This window comes from Harpia harpyja, chromosome 22 (assembly GCF_026419915.1).
Source record: "Harpia harpyja isolate bHarHar1 chromosome 22, bHarHar1 primary haplotype, whole genome shotgun sequence".
Lineage (NCBI taxonomy): Eukaryota > Metazoa > Chordata > Aves > Accipitriformes > Accipitridae > Harpia > Harpia harpyja.
In genome coordinates, this window is record NC_068961.1 from 5,912,462 (window position 1) to 5,928,394 (window position 15,933).

The 15,933-nt window shown below is 37.4% G+C and overlaps 1 protein-coding gene across 10 annotated transcripts in view; it reads right to left on the minus strand.

The window, feature by feature from the left end:
- STS (steroid sulfatase) overlaps positions 1-15,933 on the minus strand; it is a 115,280-nt gene that overhangs the window by 41,869 nt on the left and 57,478 nt on the right. For all 10 annotated transcript variants that reach the window (XM_052773848.1, XM_052773844.1, XM_052773843.1 and 7 more), the window contains one exon: positions 1,618-1,755. In XM_052773848.1, coding sequence (XP_052629808.1) covers positions 1,618-1,755 — 138 coding nt within the window. The remainder of the gene's footprint in view (positions 1-1,617; positions 1,756-15,933) is intronic.

Sequence of the window (15,933 nt, forward strand, 5' to 3'; positions counted from 1 at the left end):
ACTACAGACCTTGGGAGGTGTCTTCCAGACGCAACTACTATGTGATTTTGTAGTTCTGCAATACTACTTTTTTTAAAAATCATACCTAAAGGCAATTTACTTCTTTCTCTCTGCAACTAAAAGTTTCAAGTTTGGTAAATGCTTTCCATAAACTGCTGGATTTCTTTCATCTTGTCCCCTGAAATATGAGGGGAAAAAAAATCACACAGCCACTTCCTAGTGAAAAAATGAAAAGAACTTTACCTCTGGTAAAAGGACAAGAATATTCACTGCATTTCATTAGAAATAATAAAAACAAGCATTCCTACCCTATTTCAGTAAGATTGAAGATTATTAAAAACATTTTGACATTTATTTTCCTGATGCTGTGTGTCCACCACTTGCACGCTGGAAAACACTGTTTTCTGTAGTTTGTCAGAGGGAATCCTTTATTTCATATTTGACACTGCCTATGAGCAGTCTGTGACTGAATAATCATAATCTTTGATTACGACCAATCTGTGACTGAGTGTTATAGCCATGCTATCCAGTAAAATTCCTTCGTCTCCACATCCTTCATTCTCTCATCCTATTATCTCTTCTTGTCTGCTTTTCTCAAAAATACATTGCTGACAATAATTATGTTCATCTCCATGTTGGAACCATGTTCTCAAAGGTATCCAGCAGCGTATTACACTCCTGCTGACTGAAGGGATCACCATGCCAGGGATATGGGAATGGACAAAATGAGGAAGGCTGTTTGCTAAGCTGGAATTTTTCTTTCTACAAGATCACAATATTGCAACAAAGGCAGTATCTTCCAGCTTTGTTGTGGGATATCACTGGGAGAAAATAAATGTATTACAGTAAGGTAGACTTTAAATACATTTTAAGTCTCCACAGAACAAACAGATTTTGGAGTACTGATCTCCACAAGACCTGCACTAAACGAATACAACTAAACTCTGTCCTTTTAACTAAAGTCTCTCCATTTCCCAGTCTTCAATTCAGTAAGCGTGTTACGCATTATTTTCAAAACTCTCTTCTCCAGCTCAGTCTTTTCTGCTTGAAATCTTGTCCTCCTCTGGCTGTTGTCAAACTTGTCCATCCCAAACTCAATCCAACTCCTCTCATTTTTTCTTTTTTAACCTAACTTTCCTTTTCTACTTTTTCTGTAATGAACACACTGGACTCTGTTGCTGGTTCTCCCATCTTCTCTATATCCTATCTTTATGTGATCCCACTCACTCCATCATATTTAGTTCCTATTTACGATTCCTGATGGCTCACAAACCACCTTTTTTTCCTTTCTATTCTGCTATTCAGCCATTATAGTAAAGTACTATGAACTGACATCCTTCCAAAGCTGTATCTCTGCCCAGTTCAAGAGTGTATTTGCTAGTGTTAAAACTCCACAGAGCTCTGGCTGAGCATGTACTCTGGTTGAGCTGCTGTATTTGACGAGTAAATCCCTTATATTACTGCCTACGTTTGAATTTAGAATGACAGTCATGAGAAGTTTACTATTCAGGAATGGGGGTTTTGACCTTGGCCACAAAGTACATTACAGTTTTGGAGCAAAAACAAGGAGATGATAGTTTCTGACACAGTTTTTAAGAATCATCAGAGAATGTTCACCTTTATATATGCCATTGTATCCTCCATGGACTTCTCCAGAACTGGAGATTTCTTCAACATGAGCCCCTTGGTCAGATGTAAAGTATACAAGAGTTTTATTGCTCAGATTGTATTTCTCCAGCACATCCAGAACCTGCCCTAAAAAAAAAAAAAACAAACAAAAACAGCTTGAATGACTTTGAGTGGCTTTTTCATTAGTCTTGGCACATACAAATATTGTTGTCCTTTTGCCTTTTTAAGATCACTTTCCATACAAACATTATTATACATAGCAATTGGCACCAGGCAGCGTACAGTAGGGGACGATTGCACAAGGCTTGTTGCAATCAGGACCATGGTTCAATTGCTGCAGGGTTTCTTGGAAGTATAAAATGAGAAGATTTGTGCACATCAGAGAAAAGGGCTCATCCACAGAGAGCCAGTGACCTTTGGAAGCAGTTGCTCTCAATCAAGGAAACCCCTCAGCAAGAAGATTCAAACCGCTGAGGATATCTGAAAGAGTCTCAGCATGAAGAACAGAGCTAACAGTTTGGGGGTAAAGCTTTGCTGCCTAGCAACCTATAGAGGCAGCATGGCAAAAATCTCAGTGTGAGTGTTAGAATAAGACATTCTAAGAAAAAAAAGGAAGTTAATGTATGGAGTGCCTCTGGAGACCACACGGTTTCATTATCAAACCTACTAATTAGTCCCTAATTTCTCATCAAATAAGAACAGACATCGACTAAACTCAAAATGTGCAAGGCAATAAACACACACGCGCGCACGTATTTAAAAGAGGCATCCACATGGATATGCTCCATAACTCTACGGCACCATGGGCTCACATTTCATTTTCACAAAGGGCTCCTCACACTACCTTGGCGCTGTGGAGAGCTTTGCAGTGAACGTAAATTACATTCAAACCTATTTAGACTGAATTCTTTAAAGAGGGTTTCTGTATGAATGAGAGTGAAGCCACTCTTTGTGACTTGCTCCAGCAAATTTTATACTGATTAGGAATCTAAAATTATTGGTCCTGGAAACCAACCAAAGTATAAGAATATACTTCTCCACATCAGCCTGCAAATGAGCTTTAACCTTGTCCTTTAGGGATCTCAGAGCATATAAAGATAATTCTGTCTTCACAACCATTTTATCTTTATTCTTTGTACTTAAACATCCAAGACTGGTCCAATTTGAATGTTAATTTTGATTTGCTCACCTGTCCAGTAAGAATTAATTCATCAGCTGATACCCAATTATTGTGTCAAAGAAGATGAGATAAGAACTTTGAAATACAGAGCCTCCTTTAACGATTTTCAGATCATCGTTTCTGTTGCTATGCTCTTTTTCTGGATAAGGAGTAGTTACCTTACATTATTGCTACTATTTCTACTTGTCTTTTAATGTTACAGCATTCTAAAACTGCCTTGTTAAAAGGGTTGACTGTCTTCATTTCTCATCAGCTCAAATGACTGGGTCATGAATAAAGGAACATCAGCAGTTAAATAAGTAATACCTGTTGGTCTTGACTGTAAACTAGGAGCAAAGAAGAAATGTAAGAGTAGGAGAATTTGTTTATGTAAATTTTGAAACCTTGTGGGAGTTGAAATTTCCCAACAGAGCTGAGGAAAATCTGTTACAAAGGCTGACATTTTAAAGTTGGTGGGTTGAGGGAAAATCATGCAGATCCATCTGACAAGCCATTCGCTTGCTGCAGCAGGTGGACTTAGTGCCAGAAAAGAAAGAGGCAATTTCCCATTGGCTTCTGAGATTGTTTGGAGAGTGTACTTGCTAAGTAATTATAATATCCCTTGGAAAGGTGGCAATGATGATAAAAAAGTGGAGTATATAGATAAATTAGGACATCATGTGTGGGTATTCAGCCACATGACCTCCAGAGTTCCCTTCCAACCTGTATCAATCTATGATTTTATGATTCTATGACAATAATAATAAATGGGATTGCACGAAGAAATATATGTGCAATGACATGCACAGATGCATTTTTTTTACCTACACTGTTTTCCTTGATGAAATTGGATTTTCAAATTCATCCTGTATATAAAACAAAATGAAAATAAAACAAGAATTGCACTCAGTACATTGCATTAAATCATGTCTGGTGATCAGAGACATCTGCTGTCATTCAATAATGGCCATTTTGATTTCCTAATTAATGGGAAAAAATAAGAAGCAATGAAAAATGTCTCACTATCACAAATAATTAAATAAAGCAGTCATCATTATGATTACTTTTTTTTTTTTGAAACAAGGTTGAGTAGCTTGACTTGGCCTGAAAAAAAAAAAACAAATTCTGCCACTCAAATGTTACCCATTTCAGAAAAAACACCCCAATAAAATGCATAGAAAATCTCATCCAAAGCTTGTTGAACTCAATGGTAAAACTTTAATTTCCTTCATTTTGATTTTGAGACACAAAGAGGACTGGATACATTAGGGTTAATTAAAAAATGCTAAAATGACAATTTATTTTAGCAACAACATTTTTCAGTCCAGATGGACTAACAGTGGTAATTCAATAACACTATTGTCAGAAAATGGCAATAACAATGCACTCGCAGAAATGAAGCAGAACTTCCATTTCTATTTTCATCTTGAACACTGACACCTTCTAGAATGAAAACTATAAATAAGCAATAAAGTGTGTGCTACCAGGAGATAAGCCCCATTAAAGTGCATTTGAATGATGTGGCTACTGTTAACACAAGCAATACATTCACTTATTAGCATTTCTAAATGGTAACCAATACAGAATAAAAATGCAAAGAATGTATTGTGGATCTCTATGAACAGATATCTTTCACATGCAGTATTTTATCAATTTTGGAAGCAAATACTACAAAGTGGGCAAAATACATCCTTTACTGTTTTCTTATAACAATTTAATTCCTTTTTTACTCTAACTCCTCCACTCTTATTATTCCTGTAGATTTCACAGAGACTTTAGAATTAAGTTAAAATTGATGTATAAATATTCCCAGGCAATGCCAGTTAATGAACAAGAAGGAGTTTCATCTAACCTATTTTTGCTGCCTAATTGTGGAAGAGGTGAATCACAACTGCAAAAAGGCTTTTTTTACCTGTTGACTAGAAAAGAGAAGACAGGCAACTAGCTCAGAACTAAATGCCTTCATATTAGACATCACAGACAGTAAGATCAATCCTACCCAAAGTGCTAGATGTGCAACTACATGAGCAGCACACTTTAATGAGTGTGGTGAACAGATAAATGATGTCTGAGTAAGAGAAGATGGTAAAACTGTATTGCTTCACCCATAAAATATGATTGGAAGGGTATCATATGTCATATGCTCTTGAACTGCAAGAATAGGGCTTCACCTGGTTTAGTATCCCCTTTGAGTCCTATTGCCGGTTGCAGAAAGCAATACAAACTTTAAAAGACTTTTTGGATGTAAAGAGTTTATACAGAATACAAAAGTGTAGGATAAATAAGACAAAACACTGGGAAAACTGTAGGTCTGTTCAAGCAACAATAGCTGCTATCCCCAGTGTAGGAAATTATCAATAAAAATGGAAGGATTCTTTATTGAAAAGACTCACTTGAAAGCCATGTTCTAAGAAATTAACAGCTGCAATGATCTCTGTGGATGTTACCGTTTACATTTTTTCTGCTTTGAACAGAACAGATTTGGAAAGACAACATTTCTGAACAACAAAATCAATCTAACACTGAAGGAACTGCATAATTTCTGAAGCTATTTAGCAACTAGAATTTCAGATCAAGTTTCTCCTACTATTGCCATTCTAGGAATGTATACTCCAATGGAGGTGGCTAACACAGTAGCAAAGGCATTAGATCATTGGACAGTTTTCTTCCATTTGTATTTTTTAAGATACAAACCAGATTAAGGACAGCATTCAGATATTACTTGTTATAGTAAGTATGTCAATGTTCCAAAATTTAAGTAAAGCTTCCTCCAAAATATACTGAGGACTGCTCTACATTCTGCTCTCTACTCTTGCTTCAAGCTTTGTTAAATTATAAAGTGTTGTTCCATTCTTAAAATGAAAACGCCAGTTTCAACGGAGCAATAGCTATGTGAAAGTGGTAAGAGCAATTGGCTCTGTTCTTTAGAAGGAAAGCGAGAGTGCCATGCCACTACTCGACTTCTCTAACACAGCATGAATGGTAGCTGAACCAGCCTCTCTAACGCTGAATGTAATTTCTGGAGTATATATAAAAAATGACTATTCATTTGAAAACAAGGTACAAACATTGAAAAACAATAATGTGTTTACAAATGTGTTAGTGATTTGGAAAATTGTTCAAAGGTTTAGTCAAGCAAGCATATGAACAAATGCATTCGATTCATAAATTAGCTTACTGTCATTTGAAGTCAATAGGACAGAAATGTTATTTGTATTAATTTGAAATTATTTAGAGTCTTGCAGAAATTATTAATAAAAAGCTCTAGAATACAGAATACTTTTGTGTAATCTAGGCATTAGGACAAAATAGTCTCTACTTGTGAGGAAAGCTTTAAAGCAGTTTGCCAGATTTGAAGAAACAACAGGGTTCAGAAGGAGGGTTAAGGATCTGTCTCAGGACAAAACAGTTGATGATAAAGGGAATTCCTGTAAATATAATATAAATATTCTTTTCCCACTCCAGCAGACTTTCACATGCCTCTGTTGTATCCAGAAAGTTACAGTAAGCTTGAGACAATTATTGGACAAAGAGTGATCTGGGAAGATCAGCCACCACATCTCTGCCTAGAAGAGGCAGTCTGGGGTTTGTTTGTTTGTTTGGTTTATTATTTGCTGTTTCAGAATTCCCTACTGATACTAATGTTTGTTTTTGAATAGCATCATTAACCAGAATCACAACTAACTTGTAGTCAGCTGAAGGGGTTCACCTCTGTGAGTGGCAAGCCATGAGTGCTTTGAATACATGCATAAACTCCTACAAATTAACCCTACATGCCTAAGCATCTGGAAGCCTATATTTCTCCCAGAAAAGATATCGATGCCATCCAACTATATAGGCACTACATAGTAAACCTCTTGGGACCCTCTTCCTGCTACAGGAGTTACATTAAGGTAATTCCACAGTTCATCTCTTCAGGGCTCAAAGGCTAAGATTTTCACCTCGTGAGAACTTAAAGTTGCAACTTTTACACCCCATCATTCACAAGCTAACAATCATTTTAATCTCTATGTTGGTTTTGTATGATGAAAAAAGATACTTCACTCTTTAATGCACTGATCTGATTACAAAATCCACTGACTAAAACCTTTGTATAAAAACAAGCTTAGTAACTAAGACCAAGACATCCCTATCTTAATTTTAGCGTTTGTACAATTCAGGTTATAAATATGCAAATGTTTCTGTGGTATGCTCAGAGCCATCCAGTTTCCCCTTGATAAATATGTAAATCAGCTTGTCTCTGCAGTGGGGAAGTAATTATCACTTTCAGACCTAGTCATTGAGCACAACACTTGAGGTAAAGATGGAAAATAATAAAACCATTGACAGCAACACAAGAAGTAGCTGCACATATGGTGAACAGTACATAAACTCCGCATGTAACTTGTTTAACATTCAGAGATAGAACACAACCACTGGAAAGTGGAAATTCTGGGACGAAGCAATAGGTTGGTATTGCAGCACATTATCTAGCCAGTCAACAGAACACATCCACCTAAGACGATGGGTGATTCTGCACAGCGGGAGCATTAGCATTTGAACCTCAAAGGTGAGAATGAATACTAGCTAGTATAACTGCTTGACTAGCACAGAAAATAAATGCGTAACTAATTACAAAATGTACAATAATTCCTGCAGGAAGAAAGTGGAGTGTAGATTCAGTGCAAAGTCTTGAATCAGTCGTACTGTGCTACCATTATTTTTCAAGTTACCCTACGGAAACAGCCCACACACTGAAGTTTTCTCCAAAGTACAAAGCTGGAGTCTCAAATGTGCCAAGTTCCTCCTACGATAGGTTAGTGGGATCTTCAATGTCAACAGGACATTCTGCCAAAAAAGTAGCATCTGGTTCTGAAAAAGCACATCTATATTAGTGTTTCAATTCAGATCAGGAGTGCATATTTACAGTAAATCCAATCACGGACAGTTAATATATTTCTATTTGCATAGCAAAGCCCTCTTGGATTTCATGACCTGGAATCCTTTCAAATTAAACTAAACTCAAGGATGGACTCTGGGGATGCACCTAAGGCACTCGTGGGTCTCCTGTCTCTGCTGGTGTGCTGACAGCTTCTCTCCAGCTTGGAAGATAGTTCAGACCCGCCGCTGTTGGCAGTCCAAAACACAGTAGGATTGACGAATCCGACACTGAAACTCTGGTGCTGGCACAATCAAGCTCCTCCACCTGTGCATATTGTAGATACACAGAGGGTGGGATTTACATACAGTGTACACATCTACAGCTGACGTAGTTACTATAAACATTTTTTAAAGCCAGTGAAGCAAAAGAAGCATTTCCATGCGCAGCTCACCTTTCTTAAGATGAATGAATTTGGCCCCCACAATTCTGAATTCTTTTCACAGTGAGGTAAGGTGAGGCAATTGACCCCGATTTAACTACCTCCAATTACCATTCAAATCAGTATTTGTTAGGTCCAGACAGTCTGTAGAACATCAAACACTTTTCTGTTGGATTCCCCTAGACTCAAGGTAAGACAAGTAAAATGAGCGTAAGCGCTCGGAGAAGGGCAGTCTTTAAAAAAACCAAAGCAACTTTGGTGTGGGGTCAGCTAAGCTATCAGTGCGAATTTGCTTTCTGTTTGGATTTGGATTGCCATGTAATTGTAAACTTGTAATTGGCTTGTGACTGTTTATACAGTCTTATAATGTGTCTTTCAGACCCTCAGGATAAATTTTCAGCATAGTGCACAGCAGATTAGGTATGCACTGCTTAACAGCTACGAATAAATCAACCTAATTTTGACTTATAATTATGTATAAGTTTTTCCTAGAGATGAGTACCACATCTCTTATTTTTCTTATTCATATAGGGTTCAAATTATTTTGTAAACGTGAAAGTTGGAATGATACTTCAGATATATATAAATACACGTGGATAATAAAGCACAGAGTTAAGAGGTGGTTATGAAAGTTGTGAAGACCTGTAAGTATAGCTGCAATATAGACAATGCAGGATGGAAAGGTTTTCATATTTACATCAATACTACAACACTAATGATGGATCATTAGAGGTCAAAAGTATAACTATTCGGTGGCTATCTCCTTATTAGTATTTAAATTAGCTAATAAATGTATTGCTTGAAATTCACTTTTAGACCTTACATCTGTTGAACATAAGGCTATGTATTTCTAATGTAAATCTTAATTTTTAGCCTGCTTAAAATGCTAAAATATGAGAGATGGTCATGCAATTTTAGGAGGGTCCATTGAATCTGCATTTTGCATGACAGCTGTGATAACTTTTTGGGTAAATTTGCATCTTCATTCTGCACACATCTGAGAATAAGATGCCATTTCACACATACAACTAAGATGCATAATGCAAAAGACACTTTCTAGTTCCCCACTTTGAGGTCTCCCATGTCTTCCTTCAAATTTTGGAAAGGATTTTTTTAGGTAGGACCTAGGCAAACCGTGATGACAACTGAAGGATGCTATTCATTTTTGAATTAGACTGTCAGGTAAAGTTAAGGCTTCAGCTATTTGATAATTCCAATATATGCTGATGGTGATTGATTCAGTAATTGTGGAGTGATAAAAGAAATTCTTCTCTATATCTTCAAAGGTTTAAACACTTATTAACATCGGACTCAGTTTTAAACTGAATATGTATATGCTCTTAGATCCAAATGCATAATGCCAACATTTTGCCAGATTAAAATATGAAGAATTACGAAGAATTTAAAACAGGGCAAGTAATTTAACCCCACATTTTAATCCTCTGCACTTTTCTGAAAATTTCAAAGTATTTGTCAGTGTGTTTGTTTCATTTTTATAACTTTCATTAAATAAAATTGGAACTGTGATAAAATTGGATGACATTAGAGCCTAAGCATTTCTTGTCTTTCAACAGCCAAACTTTTTAATCATCTTTGCCGAATTTGGGAGTGGGTTTTATACAGTTGCTCTAATCATATACCATGAAGTTAAGAGGAATTTTATCAAGATCGAATTAATATTCCTCATGAAATCTTAATTATTTTCATTTCCCGGTTTTCTGATTTTAATTGTGCAAATCTAATCTTATATGAAAGTAGCTGTGCATTAACTCACCCACAAAACACAAGATGGTTTTTTTCCCCTTGACATGACCATCACCATGCACACTTGCTAACTCACCTACTTCTCTAATTGCTTTTGGGCAACTCAGTGGCTTTTGTGCCTAAGTACTACTAGACACTTGAAGCCTAATGTGCAATCACCATCTCCAAACCATGCTAGCTGTGAACGAATCTCTGTATAGACACTGTTAATACCAATAAGAAAGCAAGCCTGACTGTGGAAATTGTCCTCAAGGGATTTTTCCACTAATTAATGTAAACTCCAATTTGTCTTCTCTAGATGACATCCTGAACTTAGTAAAAAACAACAAATAAATTGAAGGCCACAAATCTTTATGATTCAGCTTTTTTTCCAAATTATTCTCCTTCTTTTTTTTTTTTTTTTTTCTGGTATGTGTGTGTGTTCAATATGACAGTATCTATGCTGATTTAAACTCCAGAGGATCCTTTCACAAGGGAAGGCATATAATTTTTCAGGTCATCCTCATTGATCATAGATGACTAGCTCAGAAGATTGCTCACTAGCTTATGAAATGGGACTTTGATTCCTTAATTCATCTAAGTGCTCTTGAAAAAGTATTCCCAGCCTATTTGGAAAGAGCTTTTGTTGATGCTTCAGAGTAATATTCAGTAGCACAGCAGATGTCTGCAAGAAAAAAATAAATTCTGCCTTTTTCTGTTCTGAGGCCTGGAAAGAGAAATATGTCACTCTCGTTTTAAACTGCTTTGAAAATACTTGAGGTCTCTGCTTAGGCCAAGATGTATTTGATGCCCCCAAGACAGGGTGGGGGTGTAAGATCACAGAGGGCCCTGAGATCATCAGGCCCATTTCTTTGCCTTTTCTCTACCTAATTCTTACTCATGAATAAAGCAAATATGTGACATGAAATTACTAATATAGTTACTAATCTGAGTTTACAAAGGTTCAACAATGCAAATGTTATGTGTCATTTGGTTTGTCATGGGAAGTTACAAAAATGGACCTAAAAGACTTGCTTGTGTGAAGGCAAGACAGGTTTCTGGAAGGGCTCTGCTTTGCATAAAAGGATCACAGGAAGATGTGGGGTTTAGGATAAATCTGAAGGCTAAATTTGAGATGAGAAAGGATCACTCACATACCAACACCGCAGATCAACTGAAATATTAACAAAGATACAAGGAACAAATTAATCTATCTGTAAATAGATAGTATTTGGGGAAGAGAGGAGTTACTGCCAAGGTGAACTCCCCAAAGCACAGATGGCAAATAACCCATGAAAAGCCCCAACCAGCACATTTCTTACTTATGGGAATAGCACTATTCCTATGGATAGAGATGCAGGTACAGGGTTAGTCCCTCCCTATTAATGTATTTTTTTAAAGGACTAGTTCTTTCTGAACCTATAACATCAAATCTATGGAATTCGTATATACATGGACACCCTTGAACAGGAAAGGTTTGACATCTCTGCTTTTCACATGAATAGTTCCGTAACAGAGTGGTGCTTCAGGATCACATACAGCGAGAAGGAAGTACACAACAGCAAACAGATTTCTGCTCTTCAAGGTGCTGCAAAAGCATGGCTAGCTATACTCAGCAACTGACCGTATCATTATCAAAATTCAACAATTAAATACGACAACAGTAGGATAGAGCATTTGCATGTTTCCTGATAGTGTATTTATTATGCCAGTGCCTCCTATTTAAAACAATTATTTCCTACTCTCTTACTGTGTATTCCTAAATTTAATATAGAACAAGGGAAGTAATTAAATGTCACATCAGAAAATCAGTTTACATTCTGAGAGAGAAATGTGATATTATTCTCCAGTATTTTTTGCCAAGAAAGTCCTCAAAGCTCTCTTTAACTTGGCCATCTACTTTTTATGAGCAGCACCTGGGGGTTATTGCAACAATTGGTTGACAAACTACAGCAGAATCACCCAAAAGTTGAAATGTGAGTGGACTGAGAAATTTGGGATATGGGGCTTGACTACCTCAGCTCTAAATTGGCAAGAGTATTTAGGATATGTCCTGTAGAAATGTTTTAGGGATTTTTTTAAGGACAACTGTCAATTTTGTGCCTTATTAAAATAATACTGGTAAAAAAGCCATCATAGCAGCACTTTGCCCATAACACCATGCTAAGATGTTCAAACTTTGTCCTGTAGGATGTGCTGTGGTAGATACAATGGAATTTACATTATGTCTCACTCTGTCCTGAACCACATCTTTTTATGTTCTTGGAAACTTCGGCCCCAGTCAGGACTTCATGAGACGGATGGAAAATTTCAGCCCACTTTCAGCTGCATAGATATCATCCTTACCTTTAGCTTTGGTTTTCCCTCTACTTTCCTGCTAATGGGAATTATTTGACACTTGTATGGTGTTGCTCCCTGCCCGCGAGCTTCTGGCAGCCACCTCTGCTTTCCTCTTCTGCTTTGCCAGCTATCGCTAGCCACGTACTTAGCACTGTCTTGCACATATTAGAAAGGTGGACCATTTGTCTACTATCTTTCTGACATTACGGTTAAACTTTGAAACTAAGTATACACTTTTTTTTTTTTCCTTTTTATTAAAAATAAATCAACAGAAAAAACCAGATTGTTTGGAAGGTTGTGATGCCATTTTTTTTAAAGAATCACAGCCTTTTCAAACAGCACCCATAGTTGTTGACTTCGAGTCAGCCCAGTTCCACTGACTTCAGTGCAGTTACATGAACCTATGCAAACAGAAGACGTACCCCAGCATGGTTAAAAAGAACAGATATTTATCAGGGTATTTATCATCTTGCTTAGTCGAGTGACTGCTTGCTTTTTTTCCAACCAAGTCCCTAAAAAATGCCTCTTTTTAAAAAACAAAAGTAGTTTGAGGGACCTGGCTATCTGCCAACTAGAAACACTTCTATATTGCTACATTAAGGTCCTGATCTTAATTTAATCTCATTCTCTTTGGATTTAGGAAGGTATCTTCTTCAACTCTTCGGGAAGAACAACTAATACATGAGTTTCATGGAACTGAGAAATGTTTATATATAAAAGGAAAGTTTAAATTAAGTAAAAAAGTTCTGTTAGCTCATCTAAAAAGAGACACCTTCGAAAAGGAGGTGTAATACTAAAGTATGTCAAATTGATATCACCCTTTTTCTCTCAATTGTATGACACTTTTGTTCCTCCTTCTTAAAAACTAGTCTTTCCAGAACTGCTTAAATAATGATGTTCCAATAAGGTGTTATCAATAGGGACTGATCATTGTAGGAGATGCCAAGAAATGAAAAGCAGCCAAGTGGAGGGAAAAAAATACAGTGTGATCTCCTGTGACAATCCATTGGGAAGAACTAGCAAAGAATAACAGCAAAGAAAAAAAAAGAATAAATTATCTGCTTGTGACATATGAGGAGCTGACAAGAAAAGAAGGCAAGATTCGACTCTTAGAGGAAAGTGCACCCCCCTCACATCAGGAAGGCAAAAATTTATTTATAGGAAGATAAAACTAGTATTGCAGCTATGGAAACACATTAAAGTTATCCTCACTACTTAGTTCGATGGGACTGTTGATATCAATATGGGAGAGAGGAACCTGGTGCTAAGGCTCTCATTTTAGACCACTGCATCATGACCATATTTCTGTATGTATACTACTGGGTGGGCCAAGATCTCTTTTGACATCTAGGGAAAGAAAAGAATCTACCAAAAGGGAAAGAGGCCTCATCTTCAGAGATGGTACCAGACCTACCACAGACATTTTGCTAAAATCTACTTCCTGGCTGCCACTGAAGTAGCTCAATTATGTATGAAAGAGTTTTATAAACAGAACAGGCCTGTTTTCAAACTTCGGTTATCAAAGCTGCTGATATTCTCAAGGTACTCTATTTTATTTCTTTATCCCTTGTTTCTGTTTTAAAGAGAATGCTATTTACTATTTAACACCCATAGCAAACTTTTGAATACATTCATTAAAGGTTTCTTATTGACCCAAGTTGTCAGCAAGAAATTGAATCACTGACTTCCTTAGCTGACAAAAGAAATTCTAACTTCAGACTTACAAACCTCAGAGCTAAGGAGTACCAGAATTTTACAAAATGATCATCTGAAAAAATGTAATGACAATGGCTTTTTTATACTTTTTGACATTAGACATTATTAAATGTTTCTGAAAGTTGCAGTATGATGTGATGATTTTACAAAGATCATAGAACCACAGAATTACAGAACGGTTTGAGTTGGAAGGGACCTTCAAAGATCATCTAGTTCCAACCCCCCTGCAATGAGCAGGGGCATCTTCAACTAGACCAGGTTGCTCAAAGCCCCATCCAACCTGGCCTTGAACACTGCCAGGGATGGGGCATCCACAGCTTCGCTGGGCAAACTGGTCCAGTGTCTCACCACCTTCATTGTAAACAATTTCTTCCTTATGTCCAATCTAAACCTACCCTCTAGCTGTTTAAAACCATTGCCCCTTGTCCTGTCACTACAGGCCCTGGTAAAAAGTCTCTCACCGTCTTTCTTGTAAGCCCCCTTTGTATATTGAAAGGCTGCAATAAGGTCCCCCTGGAGCCTTCTCTTCCCCAGGATGAACAATCCTAGCTGCCTCAGCCTTTCTTCAGAGAAGAGGTGTTCCAGCCCTCTGATCATTTTCGTGTCCCTCCTCTGGACCTGCTCCAACAGGTCCACGTCCTTCTTGTGCTGAGGACCCCAGAGCTGGACGCAGTACTGCGGGGGGGGTCTCACCAGAGCGGAGCAAAGGGGGAGAATCCCCTCCCTCGACCTGCTGGCCATGCTGCTTTTGATACAGCCCAGGGTACGACTGGCTTTCTGGGCTGCAAGTGCACATTGCTGGCTCATGTCCATTTTTCATTCACCAAATTGAACAGATAAATTATATCTCTTCGAATTGTAAAGAAAAAGCCGTATTCATTTATTACTTACTTAATGTGTGCTCTGCTGTTCTGTGGTGCCAAAATCAACTGTACTCTGGGTTAGAAGCACTCTGATACCTTTCACACAGCCATATACTATACACATGGCTATACTTTTCACACTGCCAAAAATAGTATCTTCCATGACTTTGCTAGAAATGCTGAGACATCCTGAGCTACTCATTTATTTCAAACATCTGGCATTAAGTTTTCTTTGGGTTTGCAGGAAGACAAAATTCATACTGCTTTTCTGGGCCAGGCCATTCTCTTCTTTAAGATTAAAGCACATTTACATTTGTGTTATTTCTTGTTTGCCTGCTTTGTTTTTAAATTCTAGTCTGATTCAGAAGTGGAAGTAAAATCAATTTCTAACCCAGAAATATCTCATCCACTGAAATACAAGAACCTGAAGAGCCTAAATCCTTTATCCTCATCACACAGAAATGGCAGCAGTACTTTAAAACCATGTAAACTGTCCTACCTAAGGGCCAAGTTAATCACACATAATTTTATGCAAACTAAGTGTGGCATTATAGGTGAGTCCATCCAGTAGTTTGCTAAAAGGGCACTTGCTGAAAAAAGAAGATGCTTCTCCTCTTTCTGCTTTCCCTGGAGGCTGGTTAGGGAAAAGGAGGGAAGGGAGGGAAGGATGTTCTGCCTCCCCTCTTGTGGTAGCAGCAAGCTGCAAGATCCACTGAAGGTGTGGAATGTACCTTCGTGCTGGTCTAAGGTAGGGATTTGATTATCCTGGAGTCTCTCTCTCATCATCTCAAGCAAGCAACTCAGCCCTTAGGGGTCAGGTGTTCCTTTGGATATTGAGAGATGTTACTACTGTAACATAAAATCTGTTGGGTGTTCTCAGGGTTACTACAATGTGTTCTTTGTGAGGAAATGTTATAAAGAAACTTCCACGGGTGGATAGGAAGAGGGAATGATTTAAAAAGAGAAGTGTGTATGCAAATACAAGAACTAAGCCAAAAGAAAGAGAAAACAAAAAGAAAGCATTCAAAATAGTAAAAAATACCCTGAGTACACTAAATGAAATATGCAAAAAAAACCCCAAACAGTAACATGAAAAAAAAAACAAACCCAACAGGTAGGAAAGCGTAATAAAGATTCAGTATCAGTTTTTCTTAAACAGCACCCTAAATTGAAACATAAATGC